This window comes from Petromyzon marinus, chromosome 31 (genome assembly GCF_048934315.1).
Source record: "Petromyzon marinus isolate PM22_M1 ecotype Great Lakes invasive population chromosome 31, UKy_Petmar_22M1.pri1.0, whole genome shotgun sequence".
In the NCBI taxonomy this organism is placed as follows: Eukaryota; Metazoa; Chordata; class Hyperoartia; order Petromyzontiformes; family Petromyzontidae; genus Petromyzon; species Petromyzon marinus.
This window is the reverse complement of record NC_133697.1, coordinates 13,896,759-13,910,905: the sequence shown is the minus strand read 5'-3', so window position 1 is coordinate 13,910,905 and position 14,147 is coordinate 13,896,759. Positions and strand designations below refer to the sequence as shown.

Genomic DNA, 14,147 nt, shown 5'->3' with positions numbered 1-14,147 from the left:
ACTGCTGCTGCGGTTGCTGTTGTTGCAGTGGCTACTGCTGCTGATTTTGCTGCTGCTGTTACTGCTGCTGATGATGATGATGTCTGCGTGTCTGCGTTAGCTCGCCGCCGAGCAGCGCTCATCACTGCAACGCTGCAGGAATGCGCGGAGCTGAATTTTTCATCAAGAGCCCGAGGACAAACGTCCCGTAGCAGACAAGTCTGAGCTCAGGTCGCCTCCACTCTCCTCTATTCCGGAATCCTCATCAGCAGGCATCATCATTTAATCATTGCAGTATATTATCATCATCATCAGAATAACGTCGTCAACAAGCAGCATCATTAAAATCACGATCATCATCATTGCGCAACGTTGTTAATAACCATCGTCATTAGATGTTTTATTGTCATCATCAACAAGCGCCGTCATTGATCACCGCTATCAGCGTCTTAATCATCAAGCAGCGTCGTCATTAACCATCATCAGCTGCATCGTAATAATCATCGTTACAATATCGATTATCATCACGCAACCATTACCACCATCATTGTTAAAATATCCTAATTGACCCAGTCAATAACAGCCATCGTCAGCAGTAGTAGCCATCACAGCGACCACTCTCTGATCTGCAGGGGTATAAATCATCACCACAGTTACGATCATCAGTCGGAGCATCAGCGGTACCACTAACACAAAATCGTCAACACATTCGCCCTTACCACGAATAGCTCGTAGAATCCACCCACAACAGTCTGCAGCTACTAACAGAGCCCAACACAACGGCTGAGCTGGGGCTGCACACAAACAATCATCTTTGGCTGTGCAACGACAAAGAAGCAGCAGCATCTTAAGGAGCAGCAGCAGCATCGGCTCCATCAACAACATCAGCAGCATCAACACCGGCTCCATCAACAACATCAGCAGCATCAACACCGGCTCCATCAACAACATCAGCAGCATCAACACCGGCTCCATCAACAACATCAACAGCATCAACATCGGCTCCATCAACAACATCACAGCATCAACGCCGGCTCCATCAACAACATCACAGCAGCATCAACATCGGCTACATCAACAACATCAACAGCATCGCCACAACCATGATCGAGACCATCACACACAAGTTGCGAGCCTGCTCTCTGAATGAGGTTCGCCCGTTTGTGTTGAAGGTACATTGTAATTGTGAGCGGGGGGGAGGGCAGTAATACGTGCAATGGATTAATACGTAATGTAACGCTGGTTTGATTCAACATATCTCTTCGATTTCACAACATGATATGTGTAATCTTGATTTTGAAGCTTTCGTGACTGCAGGAATAATGACGGACGCTTGTGTTGCGCCCGAAACGTCGTGATTTGTTTTATAGTATACCTACGTGACTTTACCGAAATAACCACAGAGTATGGATATGTGTAATGTTAGAATGTCCAGCCTCTTGGCGTCACGTTGCCCGGATGAAGGCGGCTTCCTTGGGAACGTTTTCGTCGCGGGGAGCGCTTTTAGCCATACTTCACCACGATGGTCACCGCACATGGGTCGGGTGATGCTGTGGGCCTGGTGGCTGAGTCCTTGTCAGGCACCACGTGCCACCCAGATGTGTCTCCACCCAACCACTCAAGAGTGCCAATGTTGTCAAGATTAAAGATCACGTTCGTCGTTCGTGTGCGCGTTTCGGCTTCGTAGGTGAGCGCTCCCTCTGTCGGCGCAGATCGCAGTAACGCAATGTTTACCCCGAATATGCCTGACAATTAATAACGCAATCGTTAGCGCTACACACTTTGCGTGCAGACCGCATTACGTCGTGATAGACGTTTGCAATGCTGTTGTTGGGGCTCATGTGTTTTGTTTTGCCGCTGCTATAATGTAACGTAATAATTGGCATAAATTATGACAGTATTAGTACACCTGTTATCATTTGCAGTTGTGAAACGTTGCGCTGCGTTGAAACGAATGTCCATTTAATCGGCATTACTGCAGTTACCCCCCTTACCATAGCTCCCTATTTTGTTTTAACATTACAGTGCAGTCCTGCGGTGGGTTATATCACTCATCTGTCGCGATCAGTGTTAAAATGCACGACGAAAATTTTTTTTTTGCCATCACCATCCCCCAGCACTGATGTCATCAGCAGAAAAGGAAACATCAGCTGTTTGATCGTAGTTCCAATTTTGATGGTAGTCATGATGTCATTTCGTCAGCTGTGGGAATATCTTACGTAACGTAAGCAATCAAAGTGTGCATATTATCACCGTTAACATTGCATTGCATGTCATCGCCACCGCCAATCATCATCATCATTTAATCACCTCGTAATTATCTGTAATCATCTCATTCACACGGGCACATTTCATAACATTGTCAATGCCACGCAAGCTCAGGGTTTAGGCTGGATTGTTTCCGTTCGGTCACGACGTCTGATTACAATATCTGAGTGTGCGTGTGTGGTTTATTTTTTATTTTTTTGGAGCGATGGCACAAAATGTTTACGATATAGGGCCCTGATGTATAACAATGGCTTACATGTAATTTGGCATTAGGTTATATAGGAACACAATTGTATTTATTGTCGTATGTCTACACAATGGCTGTGATGGTCACATGCTCCGGCAGGGCTGAATGAGAGAGAGAGAGGCTTGTATAACCATTCTGTGAAGTGTTGACGTGGTATTGATATGCAGGCATCTTTTTTTTATTAACATAGATGCCTGCAAAACTATAGGATCTACACCAGTTTCACAGTAAACACAATGCCCCCCCCCTACCCCCGCAGTGCTCTCTCCCACACAAACAAAAAAACATTTCCCCTTTTCTCATTCCAGTCATTGATGCTGTGACATCATCACCTCAGTGCACAGTGAAAGCTGAACCGCAGAGCGCGCGCTCCATATTGATCAGACTCCCTTCCTTCGGGTAACCCGGCCATGGTTGGCGGCTGGGTCTCTCGGAATGTTGCGAGTTCACATCCTGATGGGGGGGCGGGGTGAGGGGGAATGATTCAGACCATCATCCCCTGCAGGGTCCATAAAATATGTGGCACTTTCAGGGTGGGTGGGTGAAGGCAAAAGTGGCTGTCCTGTGGATAGACTTAGCCCCCCTCCCCGTATGAATGTGGAATTTCCACCACTGGCTCAGGGTTATAAACAGGATATGAGCACCGAAGCCTTAATGCTCGTCTGAGCAGGAAATCACTCTTTGGTGAGATACTGTTGTAGCTCCAGTCGTGTGTCGTAGTTAATCGTGTAACATGGTTCATCACGATCAGCCATGATCAACCCACTGCTGCATGAAGGCCAGTGGCTTTGCTGGCCATTTTGTGGGTCCGAAGCAGACCCCCATCCCTTTCCACGAATGACGTTCCTCGTGAGATGACTGAAGCGGTGTCGACAAGAGATAGAAACGTAGCGAGATGAGATTGCAGATCTGCAGATGAGACACAGATGCAGCGAAATGAGAGATTGCGTTGACAAGAGGCAACAATGCCTTTAGATGAGAGACAAGATGGAGATGAGATCGTTTAGGGCTATTTAAGTTAATTGGTTTATTTATGTTTATTATGATTTTAATTGGAGCTGATATTTTGTTCAGCTGTATATTTTTTTTGTTTATGTACCCGGGACCCCTTGATCCCTTTGAGGCTTAGTTTATAATCAGAATATTTATTTATTCTGGAGGAATCCGATGATCTGCAAAGCTTTTTTTCACAGTTGCTTTGCTTATGCCTCACGCCACCCGTTATGAAACCCCTCCCCAAGCCGTCCACCGCCTCTCACGATCCCGCAATGCAACAATCCACCCGGCAGAGGTCACTTAACTCGCTCCATCTCCTCGGTGCACGCCCTCTTGGAAGCGGTCAATCCCCTTGGCTGCCACGACATCATCATTCCTGGGCATGAGCCACCATCCTATTTATTCACGACGTGCACTGTCCAAACCCACACTCATCGTTAATCCTCGAATATTATTTGAAGTGATCACATTTTTTTCGTGACTGTCACTGGGAAATGTCCATTGTTTATTCACCTCGCCCCTCATCTACGGCGTTGACCGCAAACTCCGAGCGTGTGTGCTTTTCTCTCTTAAGACAAGAAGAAGGATACAAAAAACAAATTAGCGTCGCATTTTATTCGTCCAATTAATTATATTTACTTCTTTTTTTGTATACAAGTGACATTCCTCGCTTGTGCAGCATCTCATTCACAGCTTTTTGCTGGCGCCGAGCACACTTGGACATCTGTGAAACAAGAGCTTTATAGCTGACCCCGCTCACACTTGGACGTCTGTGAAACAAGAGCTTCATAGCTCATCGGATTCCTTCTGCAGTTTAAATCATCATTCTGATTCTATTACGGATTGGAATGACCGCGTGTGCGTTGAAGACGTGCGTGGTGGAGCTGTAATGCTGGCACTGTGAACCCTGAGACCCAGTGACCCGAGTTCGATTCCTGGCTGACATAATTAGTGAGTGATATTTGAATCGGTCCTGGGCATCTCCCTGGACCAATCCGCTCTGGCCAACGTGGTGAAAGTATGGTCGAACTATCCCCATGGTCGACAGATCATGGGTGAGGCCTTCATCCAGCAGTGGATTGACAAAGGGCCGTAGGTTAACATTGCTGAAGATGAATGCGTGAAGTCGTCGGTGTCTTGGGAATTCCGCTCGTTTGGGTGCTCTACAAACCTCAGATTGCGTTTAATTCCAAGATGCAGCACACATATTTGCTCCGCGTGCAGTATATTTCAGCTTTAAAGGAGGGGGGAGGGGGTGATAAAAGTGTTTTCCATGACAGTACGGCACGGTGGTCATCACAGATAGCTGCTTTTCCGCGTGACAAGCTGAGGATGACTTGAACGCCGAACGTGAAGCGGTGTATGACCCGCGCGTGCCGGCACGGCTCGATTGTGTCAGAGGGGGGTGCGGCTGGACACCCGTGGATATAAAAGTGATTGTTCTTCAGACGTGATGGTTACATTCCCTCGCCTGACGACAAGGTAGCAGTCTCGCTTTTAAATGTGTGAATTTGCGTTGTGATTTATTTCCAGGGAGCCTCACGGCGAGCCTGTTTAACACTGCACTAGTTTTACCCACTCCCTGCTATTATAGTCATCATTATTAGTACCAGCCGTGGTCAATCCACTGCTGGATGAAGTCCCCTCCAAGCATCTGTCATTTCTCACAATTCCGCGATCCATAATATCGGTTTTTTTTGTTAGATCGCGTAAATATCTGTCGTCAAACCCGCCACCACCCGACACAGCCAATAAGTGAGGTTTGTCACGTACTGTAAACAGAAAACACGCCATTTGGTTACTAGTACAGCACACTGGTGTGTTGGAGAGCAAATACACAATTATAAATGTACAACATTCCGCTCTGTAAATATTTACTCTAGAGCCAGCGTACGAGCCGATTTCGTCGTGCTCTGGGATGCGTCCTTCCTGCTATTACCTGTAGGGATTTACAAATATGTGTGTGCCATCTTCATTCTCAAGAGCAAGCCACTGGGAGGGGACTGGTGGCTGAGGGGGAGGTGATGACCGCATCATAACACTGATCGTTAACAATGCTGAGATCCTGGGTTCAAAACATCTGCATCCACCCTTTGATTAAACGTAATTCTCACGTGTAGCCGCGTTAATGGTCTCAAGCGGAGCGCCGGTGAGTGTCATGATAATGTAAAACAAAAAATAAAATCTACGCCTAATTCCCCCCCCCCCTCGCTCAGCACTGAGGGCCAGAACTTGTCAACATTTCCTGACTGTCGACAAACCCCGTGGGTCGCTTCTTGTCGAGCTTGGGGCAGGAGGGACCCTGCGTTGTCGGGCGATAGAAGGACAGGAGTTGTAGTTTTGATAGAAGGACAGGAGTTGTAGTTTTGAAATTATATCTTTTTGGGGGGGGGGGCGCGGGGGGCATTCCCTGGACACGATGTGATGCTCTTCTCTGCTGGCCGTGAGCGTTCCCGAAGGATGCCGTTTTATGGTCCCTGTCACCACTCCAGTGAATGGGATATACTGTGCTATAATTAGTGGTTAAATGATCTGCGGCTAAATTAATAAAATGCCAAGTTGTGCAGTACATCATCAAGATGTCCCTTGCATAATGGCAATGGCCTGTCAGCAGGTGAATTGGACATTGAGTTTGAATTGAATGAGGGATGATGCCGCTGCTGTTCTTGCCGTGATGCAATGGTTTGCAAACTGGACTTGAAGTCCGGAGGTCGCCGGTTAAATCTCGCGTCGCGGCATCTGTGCATCTGTGAAAGAGAGCTTTGTAGCTCATCGGATTCCTCCATACTCCAGGCTCAAAACTTTGACACGCGTTTCTAAAATCAGTATGCGCCTTTCGTCACCCTGCATTGGAAATGGGTACACAGCGGCCAGTCGATCGGTAGGTCCCGTGTGGTGGGATAAAGTGTGGGGACTCCACCACTCGCCCTCCCCCCCCGTCTTCCAAGACATCTGGTCAGCATGGAACAGGAGGGCGAAATACCCCCTGGAGGTGCTCTCTCTTGGGGCTGCCCCCCCTCCTTCTCTGTCTCTCCTCCCTGCCCCCCCCCCTTCACTCTTGCCTATATAGCCTCGTGTTACGGCAGTCCTGCCCACTTCAGCAGTTGTTTCCTGCTGTGGTTGTCCCACCTGATGACGGACGCTTGTGTTGCGCCCGAAACGTCGTAATTTAATTTATTTTGTTTTATACCCACGTGACTTTACCGAAAGAACCAAAGAGTATGGATCCCTGCAGTCACGAATACTTCAAATCTAGATCAAATCTAGATTTCCCAGAGCTCCCTCTGGTGGATGAACTTCCGCCAGCAGTGGCGTGAGCTGTCCAAAGGAGGTCAGCACCTTTACCGTTTTACCATTTAAATTGCATTGCTTGTTTGGATGTAGGTGTGTGTGTACTCAGTTCCTGTTGTGGCTGTTAGTACACTGCACTACGAACCCAGTGACCTGAATTTGATTCCCTCTCATGGCCAACACCAATATCTGAACCAGTCCTGGGCCTCCCCGAGGTTAACTCAGACTCAAATGAATACTCGGTGCGATGTGTAAGACAAAGGTGGCCGGGCTTGGTGCATGCCACCCACCCCATCTGTCGTGTACCGTGCCGGCCTTCATAGGTGCTTGCTAACAGCACTTGCTCCAACAGTCCGTTAAGGCTATACGGGGGATCTTTGCATTTTGTCAATTCCCGTTCAGGATCAAAGGCCCTTCCAGAGTCTTCGGCTCTTTTGAAATATGGGGACACATTGTAGAAGCATTTCTAGACATGTTTGGGTGATATCTTACATTAAGTGGTTACTTCTAACAAAATAATAAATATTTGAGGCCACTCTTGCCTGGGGCAAATTATGGTTGTGGCTGAAGTTCTTTTTTTTTACATTTAACTTTCGCGCTCGATTTAGCCACTGTTATATTTATTGTGTGTGCTCATGTTTATACATAAATACGCGTACAGCCCAGATTAAAATATTTAGAAATGCTGGTACGGTAGGGGCAAGGGGCACGTTGGCGCACGGATCAATTGTGAAGAGCAAAAATCGCCTCGCGCGACGCGCACACCGCTCGCATTCTCTGACTGGCATGACCCAAATATAATTGGGCGAGCACATTTTTACTTTGTTTGTGGCCATGTGTGTGTGTCTTGAACCTGTAACGGCCCCTGGGCGAACATGGGGAGGGGGCTGAAAAAATGTGATGTTTCTTACACCGTCCCGTGAGCGCTGACCTATTTTCCTAATCTCCGGCAGTCCCACTGGGTTGTTTTTGTTCTAAACGAAGGCACGTATAGCAGCCACCTCTCTTGAACAGTGGCGTGTGTTTCTCATCCGCATGTACCGTTACGTGTGTGTAATGTGTATACACTGTGTTTGTTTACGCTCGTTGCGAGACGACTACGTGAGGCAGCTCGTGAGGAGGATACTCTAAAGATTATTATATCCTGGGACGGTGAGGGATGACGATGGCTTGGGGATTGATCGTGACTGATTGCGATGATGGTGTGGGGCAGGAGTAATGACTGTGTTACTGTACAGGTCGGAGAGCTGGATTCGACAAAAATGTATCAGAATTAGAATCTGTATTGATACTGGAGGAATCCGATGAGCTATAAAGCTCTTTTTCACATATGTCCAGTAAGGGCACGGGGTCAGAGCGTTACAACAACAAACAAAACACAACAGGAGTACAAAGTATAGGAGAGGTAAACAAATGACTTAAAAATAAAAAAATAAACTTTTTTTTGGTATCTTACCAGGTGAGGCCTACTGAGCTATTAGCAACTTTTTCAAAAGCGACCTGGCCACAAATGAAAACTCAACGAAGTGGCTTTATCGTTAGGGAAATAATATAATAATAGAAGCGTCTACGCCTTTGAATACAGGTCCGTACAGAGTGAATTCTGGGAATTCCATGGCAGGATAGCGACCTGGCAAGAGAGCATTGTTGGCGCAATCATGAGTGGACGGAGTGATGGATGTGACGCGTATGCACGATGGGCGGTGGTGGCAGGCGACCACGACAGGAATTGGAGTGGCGTCCAGAGGATGGCGAGAAGATCGAAAGCCACTCGCAGTGGCAGATCCAAGTGGGGAGGGGAGGGGAGGGGGGCAATTGTCCCTCCCCCCCCCCCCCCCCCCCAATTGATTGACATATTTTTTGTTAGATATCTTTCAGCAAATTTTGTTTTAAGACGTTAAGGCTGCCCCTCTATGGCTAGTTTCGATATCCGCTTCTGGCCAGTGGTGGCTGATGGCTCGAGTCTTAAGAGTATTTGGCTGCTACAAATGTCCACGTGATAAACCACTCCGTTGGGCTATCATATGTGGCCAGACAAAGAGCGATGTCGCTCGGTGGGCCTTAACCTGCTAAAATAGTTTAAAGTTCGTAGTTGTCGCTGAGCCAGCGTCGTGTCAGCCGGAGTTGGGTGGGGGGGGAAAGGGGGGTCACTGTTAATTAAATTCAATTAATCAGTAGCCCGGCAGTGTGCTCTAGTTAAATGCACGGATGGTGCAGTGTGGTGTGCGGTAACCCAATGTTATTGTGCTGAACCCCCGCGGGTTACTCGATGCAGAAGTCCGCATTGTCGAAAAACTAAAGACGGCATTGAGGATGATGACTAGCATTGACCCTTCGTCATAGCAAGGCCCATTGCAAGAAACGTCGCATGTTATGTATTATTCCTGTGAAGGCCACAGGGGTATGGACGGATGTCTTAAGTTTGCTCGTTCGTTGCGCTTGAGCGCCACTGCCAAATGCAGTAACACAAACATCATTTGTTGTTTTCTCTATACACCATATGGTCAATGAAACAACAAATTGATCATTTAAGTAATGAAATACTTACTCACCATCACCTTGGGAGGGTCTGCAATTAATGCTGGAGATTTGCTCATCATGCTCTAACACACGGTGAGTATGCCCTGCCTATGACTGAATCACGCTAAGCCGCTCCCTTTGCTGTCTGACCTTAGAAGTGAAGCCGAGTCTGGGTTAGTACGCCAATGGGAAACCACCGAGGATTGCCAGCTGCTGTAGGCACGGGGCAGGAGATGGCAGTACTAAGTATAACTCCTTTGTGTGCATGACTTTTACCGAGTGAAATGAAGTCATGTGACTCCGGTAGTCCGTTTTCTTCCCACATGCTCACGGTTAACGGTACAACATTGGCCAAACATTCCACGACAGGGCCGCCCTGGAGACTCAGCGAGGCTCTCCTGGGTAGATAATTTGCTTTACTGTACTGTATTCTTAAAATACATTTTTTTTTCAGTTTGCACACGTGTCTCAAAATAAATTTTAATTATTGTTTTCTTGAAGATATTTTGATGCCGGTTAAAAAAAATGTTGATACGTGCGTATTTATTGCAGGGTAGAAATCAAAGTTCCTGGAAGAAGAAGAGTAATAATTTTTTTTTAAACCCATTCGTGCGTACATACATGCACCCAAGCATTCAAAACTCTGCATAGACAGTCGTGCCAGCGTTGTTGTTATGCCTCCTAGAGACAGCTAATTCCACTCACCGCTAAACTCCTCACGCAGACTGCTCCACGCCGCTGCTTCATAACCCCCCCCCCCACCGATTTAATGTCATACGGCTCGAAACGACGTGTAGCCTATGTACATATGTTGAACTTCTTTCGCACCGTGCGTAGCCATAATTAATGCAGAACTTTTTTTTTACACCCACTGTTGGATGAAAGCCGGGCGTGGTGCTGGCCATCCACCCCCTCGTGCACCGTACAGGCCCTCATAGGTGCTAGGCTAACAGCACTTGCCCCAACAGTCTGTTTAAGCTACACCGGGGATCTTTGTCTTTGTCACCTGCCACAGGCGACTGAGCTGAGCTGTGAGTTCACGCGCGGCTGCCGGTAGAAGGTTTTTGAAAGCCCGATTCGTCCCTCAGCTCGGAGCAGGACCCCTTCTTCTGTGGAGGCGACAGCTGTTGGTGACGCAGATTTGTGAAACTTCCAAATGTGCTGGAATAAGATGATGTGTACACGCAACGGCAGCAGAGTAAAATGGGTTCGTACATTTTTGTTGTCTGTGGACCAGTTAAGTATAGGTTGTGGGGATTTTTAGTTTTTGAATAACAGCAAAACGCTCTTTGTTAAAAACAAATTTTGATAATTTCCCGATTTAAGTCCCTTCAGAAAGAATGTAGAGAATTAATGAGGCTTTCCTAATTGAATGATTTTTTTACTGTTAATACAAATAACATCAACAATACTAATGAATGTACATCGCTTTTTTTAAACCCACTGTTGAATGAAAGCCTCTCAAAACACTACGTTGGTCATGGGGATTGTTTTTGACCATACTTCACCACACTTGTCAGTGCTTGTTGGTGAAGTGGGTGGTGCACAGGGGAGCGGTGGTGTCGCGGTTAGCGCCACGCTGCGCTACAACCCGGCGATCCGAGTTCGATTCCTGCTCACGGTCAAAACCAGTGACGATTTTCTGAAACGGTCCTGGGCATCCCCTAGCTAGGCTCAGCCTCCGATGAGCACGGTTGGCTGCGTACGGTGGGAAAGAAGTTCAACATACATACAAATGAGTACCTGATGCAGTGTGTAAATATTTCCACTGGGGAGACAAAGGTGGCCGGGCGTGGTTCTGGTCACATCACCCCCTCGTGTGCCGTGCCGGCCTTCGTAGGTGCTCGCTAACAGCACTTGCCCCAACAGTCTGTACGTAAGTATGTTGAACTTCTTTCGCAGCGTACGTAGCCAACCGTGCTAATCGGAGGTTATACGGGGGTGTGGGGGAGGGTCTTTGTCTTTGCAGAGGGCTTAGAACCAGTTCAAGTATCCCTTACGATTGTCACCTGCGGGCGGGTATCAAATTCAGGTCACTGCATTCAGAGTGCATTGTGTTGTGTGAGCCCCTGGGCCAACGCACATCGTCGACGTATTATACGTCGTGGAATCAAATATTTGGCGCAAATTCACACATTTATTCGATTAACTCGTGGGGGGGGGGGGGGTTGTTGTTGTTGTTCGTGCGTTCGTAGTCATTTTGGTTTCATTTCAGGATCATCTCACGTGACGGGATGGTAATCCAGGGTCACCGAGGTCTTGGTAGGGTGCCATTGCCGCAAACGTGATTCACGCGCAGCCCCATTGCGCTCGCAACGGGTAAAACCGCGCGCTCCGTTCCGCAGTGCCGACTCATCAGCCATCATCAGCCATCGCCATCAGCCATCATCAGCCATCGCCATCGGCCATCATCAGCCATCGCCGCCAGCAGACGGTGGCGGTGTAATCCTTACCAGGCACGCGCTCGCGATAAAACAAACGCAGCTTTGCACTCTGAATCGGTGGGAGACTCCTGCGCCAAATCCATCTGCAGCGTTCGTCCGTGCTACAATACTCATCCACCTTCGTCTTGCATTATAATCAGAGTGTGTCCACGCGTGCGCGTCGCACTCGACGGCCAGTGTAGGTGGGTTGTACGCGAGCCTTACGCTCGGAGTTGGGAACCTATCGCTTCCTCGTTTGTATGAAGATGCCATTTCGGCGAGCAGCACGGGAATTGACGCGAAACTTTTGACTGTGCGCTCGGAAATATTTGAAGCGGGTGGCTTGCTCGTTAATATCAGAAACGCAGTGGTGCTAGGTTCGAACTACTTACTGGCTGTATACCCCGACGGTCCCAGATAATACATGTTGGTGGTCTAGTCACCCTATTACTGTTGATTGTTAATGATTCTGTTGCTTGATTTTGTAATTTGCGCTGCGTGCAATCCGGAGGAAATCTTCCAGAGCCGATTTGTGCTGCAGGGAATTATTGTTTGCAGTTTTTTCAATTCGTCATGTGATAGCAGTTTTTGTTTTATTTTTGTTCTGATTTATTTTATTTATATGGCTTTGGTCATTTCGATGACCCCCCCCCCCCCAATTAACTCTTGCAAATGAGGCTCCTATCCCTGGTCACTTGAATTCCCATCTGGTCATAGGAAGTCAACTTGAAACTCGATTAGTGCAGCGAAAATGCTTGTAGCTACGGATAAAGATCGTCTGCAGGCCGGTGCGAAGCGGTAGGCCTCACGTGGCCACCTCCGCTAATTAGCACGGTTGGCTACGTACGGTGCGAAAGAAGATCAAGATGCGTACGTACATACGGGGGCAGTCTTGAAAGGAATGAGCGCGTGACGGCTCACAGCCCGTGGGCCTGAGGGTTCTCCAGCCCTTGCCTCGTACGTTGCCTTGCACGTCCCCTTCTTTCATTGAGGAATCCGTACAATGATGATGATAATCATTATCGATGGATCTGTAAAGCCGAGAGGGTGAGCTGTTCAATTCAGTTCCTGAAGAAGCTCCCGACGTGAGATCATCTCGCCCGAACAGCCCGAAGACGCAGCGGAGAAGCCGTTGCGTCCTTGAGTAGATCGTTCCAGTGTTTGTGTTCACGATAACCGAACATCATTCGAGCACTTATCGTACGATCCGTAGAACTGCATTATCTCCTGCCACGCGCTGTAGAAGAGAGCAATTTTCATTTCTCTCAGCGGTCTGCTCAAACATAGTATGCATGAGCGAAACCAATTTTGATTTAATTTTGAGTGCAGTTATTGGTGGTGGTGGTGGTTGCGGTGTCAAGACCGTTAAAACGCACCGCTCCTGAAACTCGGCTTACATCATCCTGGGAGGTTATGCAAGTTCACTGGCTATTAGGGGACACTCCTGCAATTTATGGTCAAATCTACATTGACCAGCATGGTGAAATATGCTCAAATAACTCCCACGACCTGCTCGGCGTAGAGATAGCCTCATTCAGCAGCGGATTTACAAAAGGGCCGTGCCCATACAAGAGTCGCAATAATCTTACGGGGAGCCCCTCTAAACACTCTTTATATCCTCTAAACACCCTTTATATCCTTTAGAGGGCATTTGGCCTTCTCTTCCATGCTGGCCACACACGTCGGAAGTCACGAGAGTACCCACACTTTACCCCACCACCTACCTATCAACTACCGATGATGAACCCATTTTAGTTTATTATTTATGGATGTGTGGGGTTTTTTTTTTACACACCTGTCAATTGGGACCATTCAATGTCACAGGGTGTTTAACTTCTGCAATATGACAGTTGGCCCGCATTGGCAATGCCCGGCAGCATTACCGAGTGACAGCGGTTAATTCAAGCGTCAAATCTATGCAAATGTTGTCATGCGGCAGGCAGGGGCACTCGCCATCGCGTGAATGCAGCGAACACTCACGGAGTGCAAACAACGGTTTCCACTGAAATATTAACGTTCGCTCGGTGGAAGATAAAAAAAAAACCCACGGCCTTGATTCTCAGAGGGAATGGATCTTGGAGAGAGGTGTCGCATGGCCGGTCGACAGTCTCGGGCCGCCGAGATTTGCCGATTCCGAGAGGTCCCGCTCGCTCGACGTTCCGCTGCAAACGCGGCGCTCATTTCGCGCAATTCCCGTCTCGTGGTAACGATCGTCGCGAATTTTTTTTTCGCAATATATATAAAAAAATGTGGCTTTCGGTTTCATTTCCTTGGCTGACTATTTCCGATGCAAATTAATGAATTTGCGCAAAATCCACCGTACAGTGAATATCTTTTTGAAATATCAACGGCAATTAACGTTCCGAACAGATGGGGATAAACTCGTGCTCTGCTGAACGTTTTTTTTTTCCCGAGTGACTGAT

General features: G+C 47.8%; 1 protein-coding gene across 5 annotated transcripts in view; it reads left to right on the top strand.

Annotated features, from left to right (window-relative positions):
• The window catches only part of LOC116947880 (uncharacterized), a 56,073-nt gene that overhangs the window by 12,020 nt on the left and 29,906 nt on the right, over positions 1-14,147 (top strand). For 4 of the 5 annotated variants that reach the window (XM_076071124.1, XM_076071125.1, XM_076071126.1 and 1 more), the window contains one exon: positions 101-1,151. In XM_076071124.1, the coding sequence (XP_075927239.1) occupies positions 1,083-1,151 (69 nt within the window). In that variant the 5' untranslated portion in view covers positions 101-1,082. The remainder of the gene's footprint in view (positions 1-100; positions 1,152-14,147) is intronic. The other variant, XM_032964125.2, reaches the window with a different exon arrangement.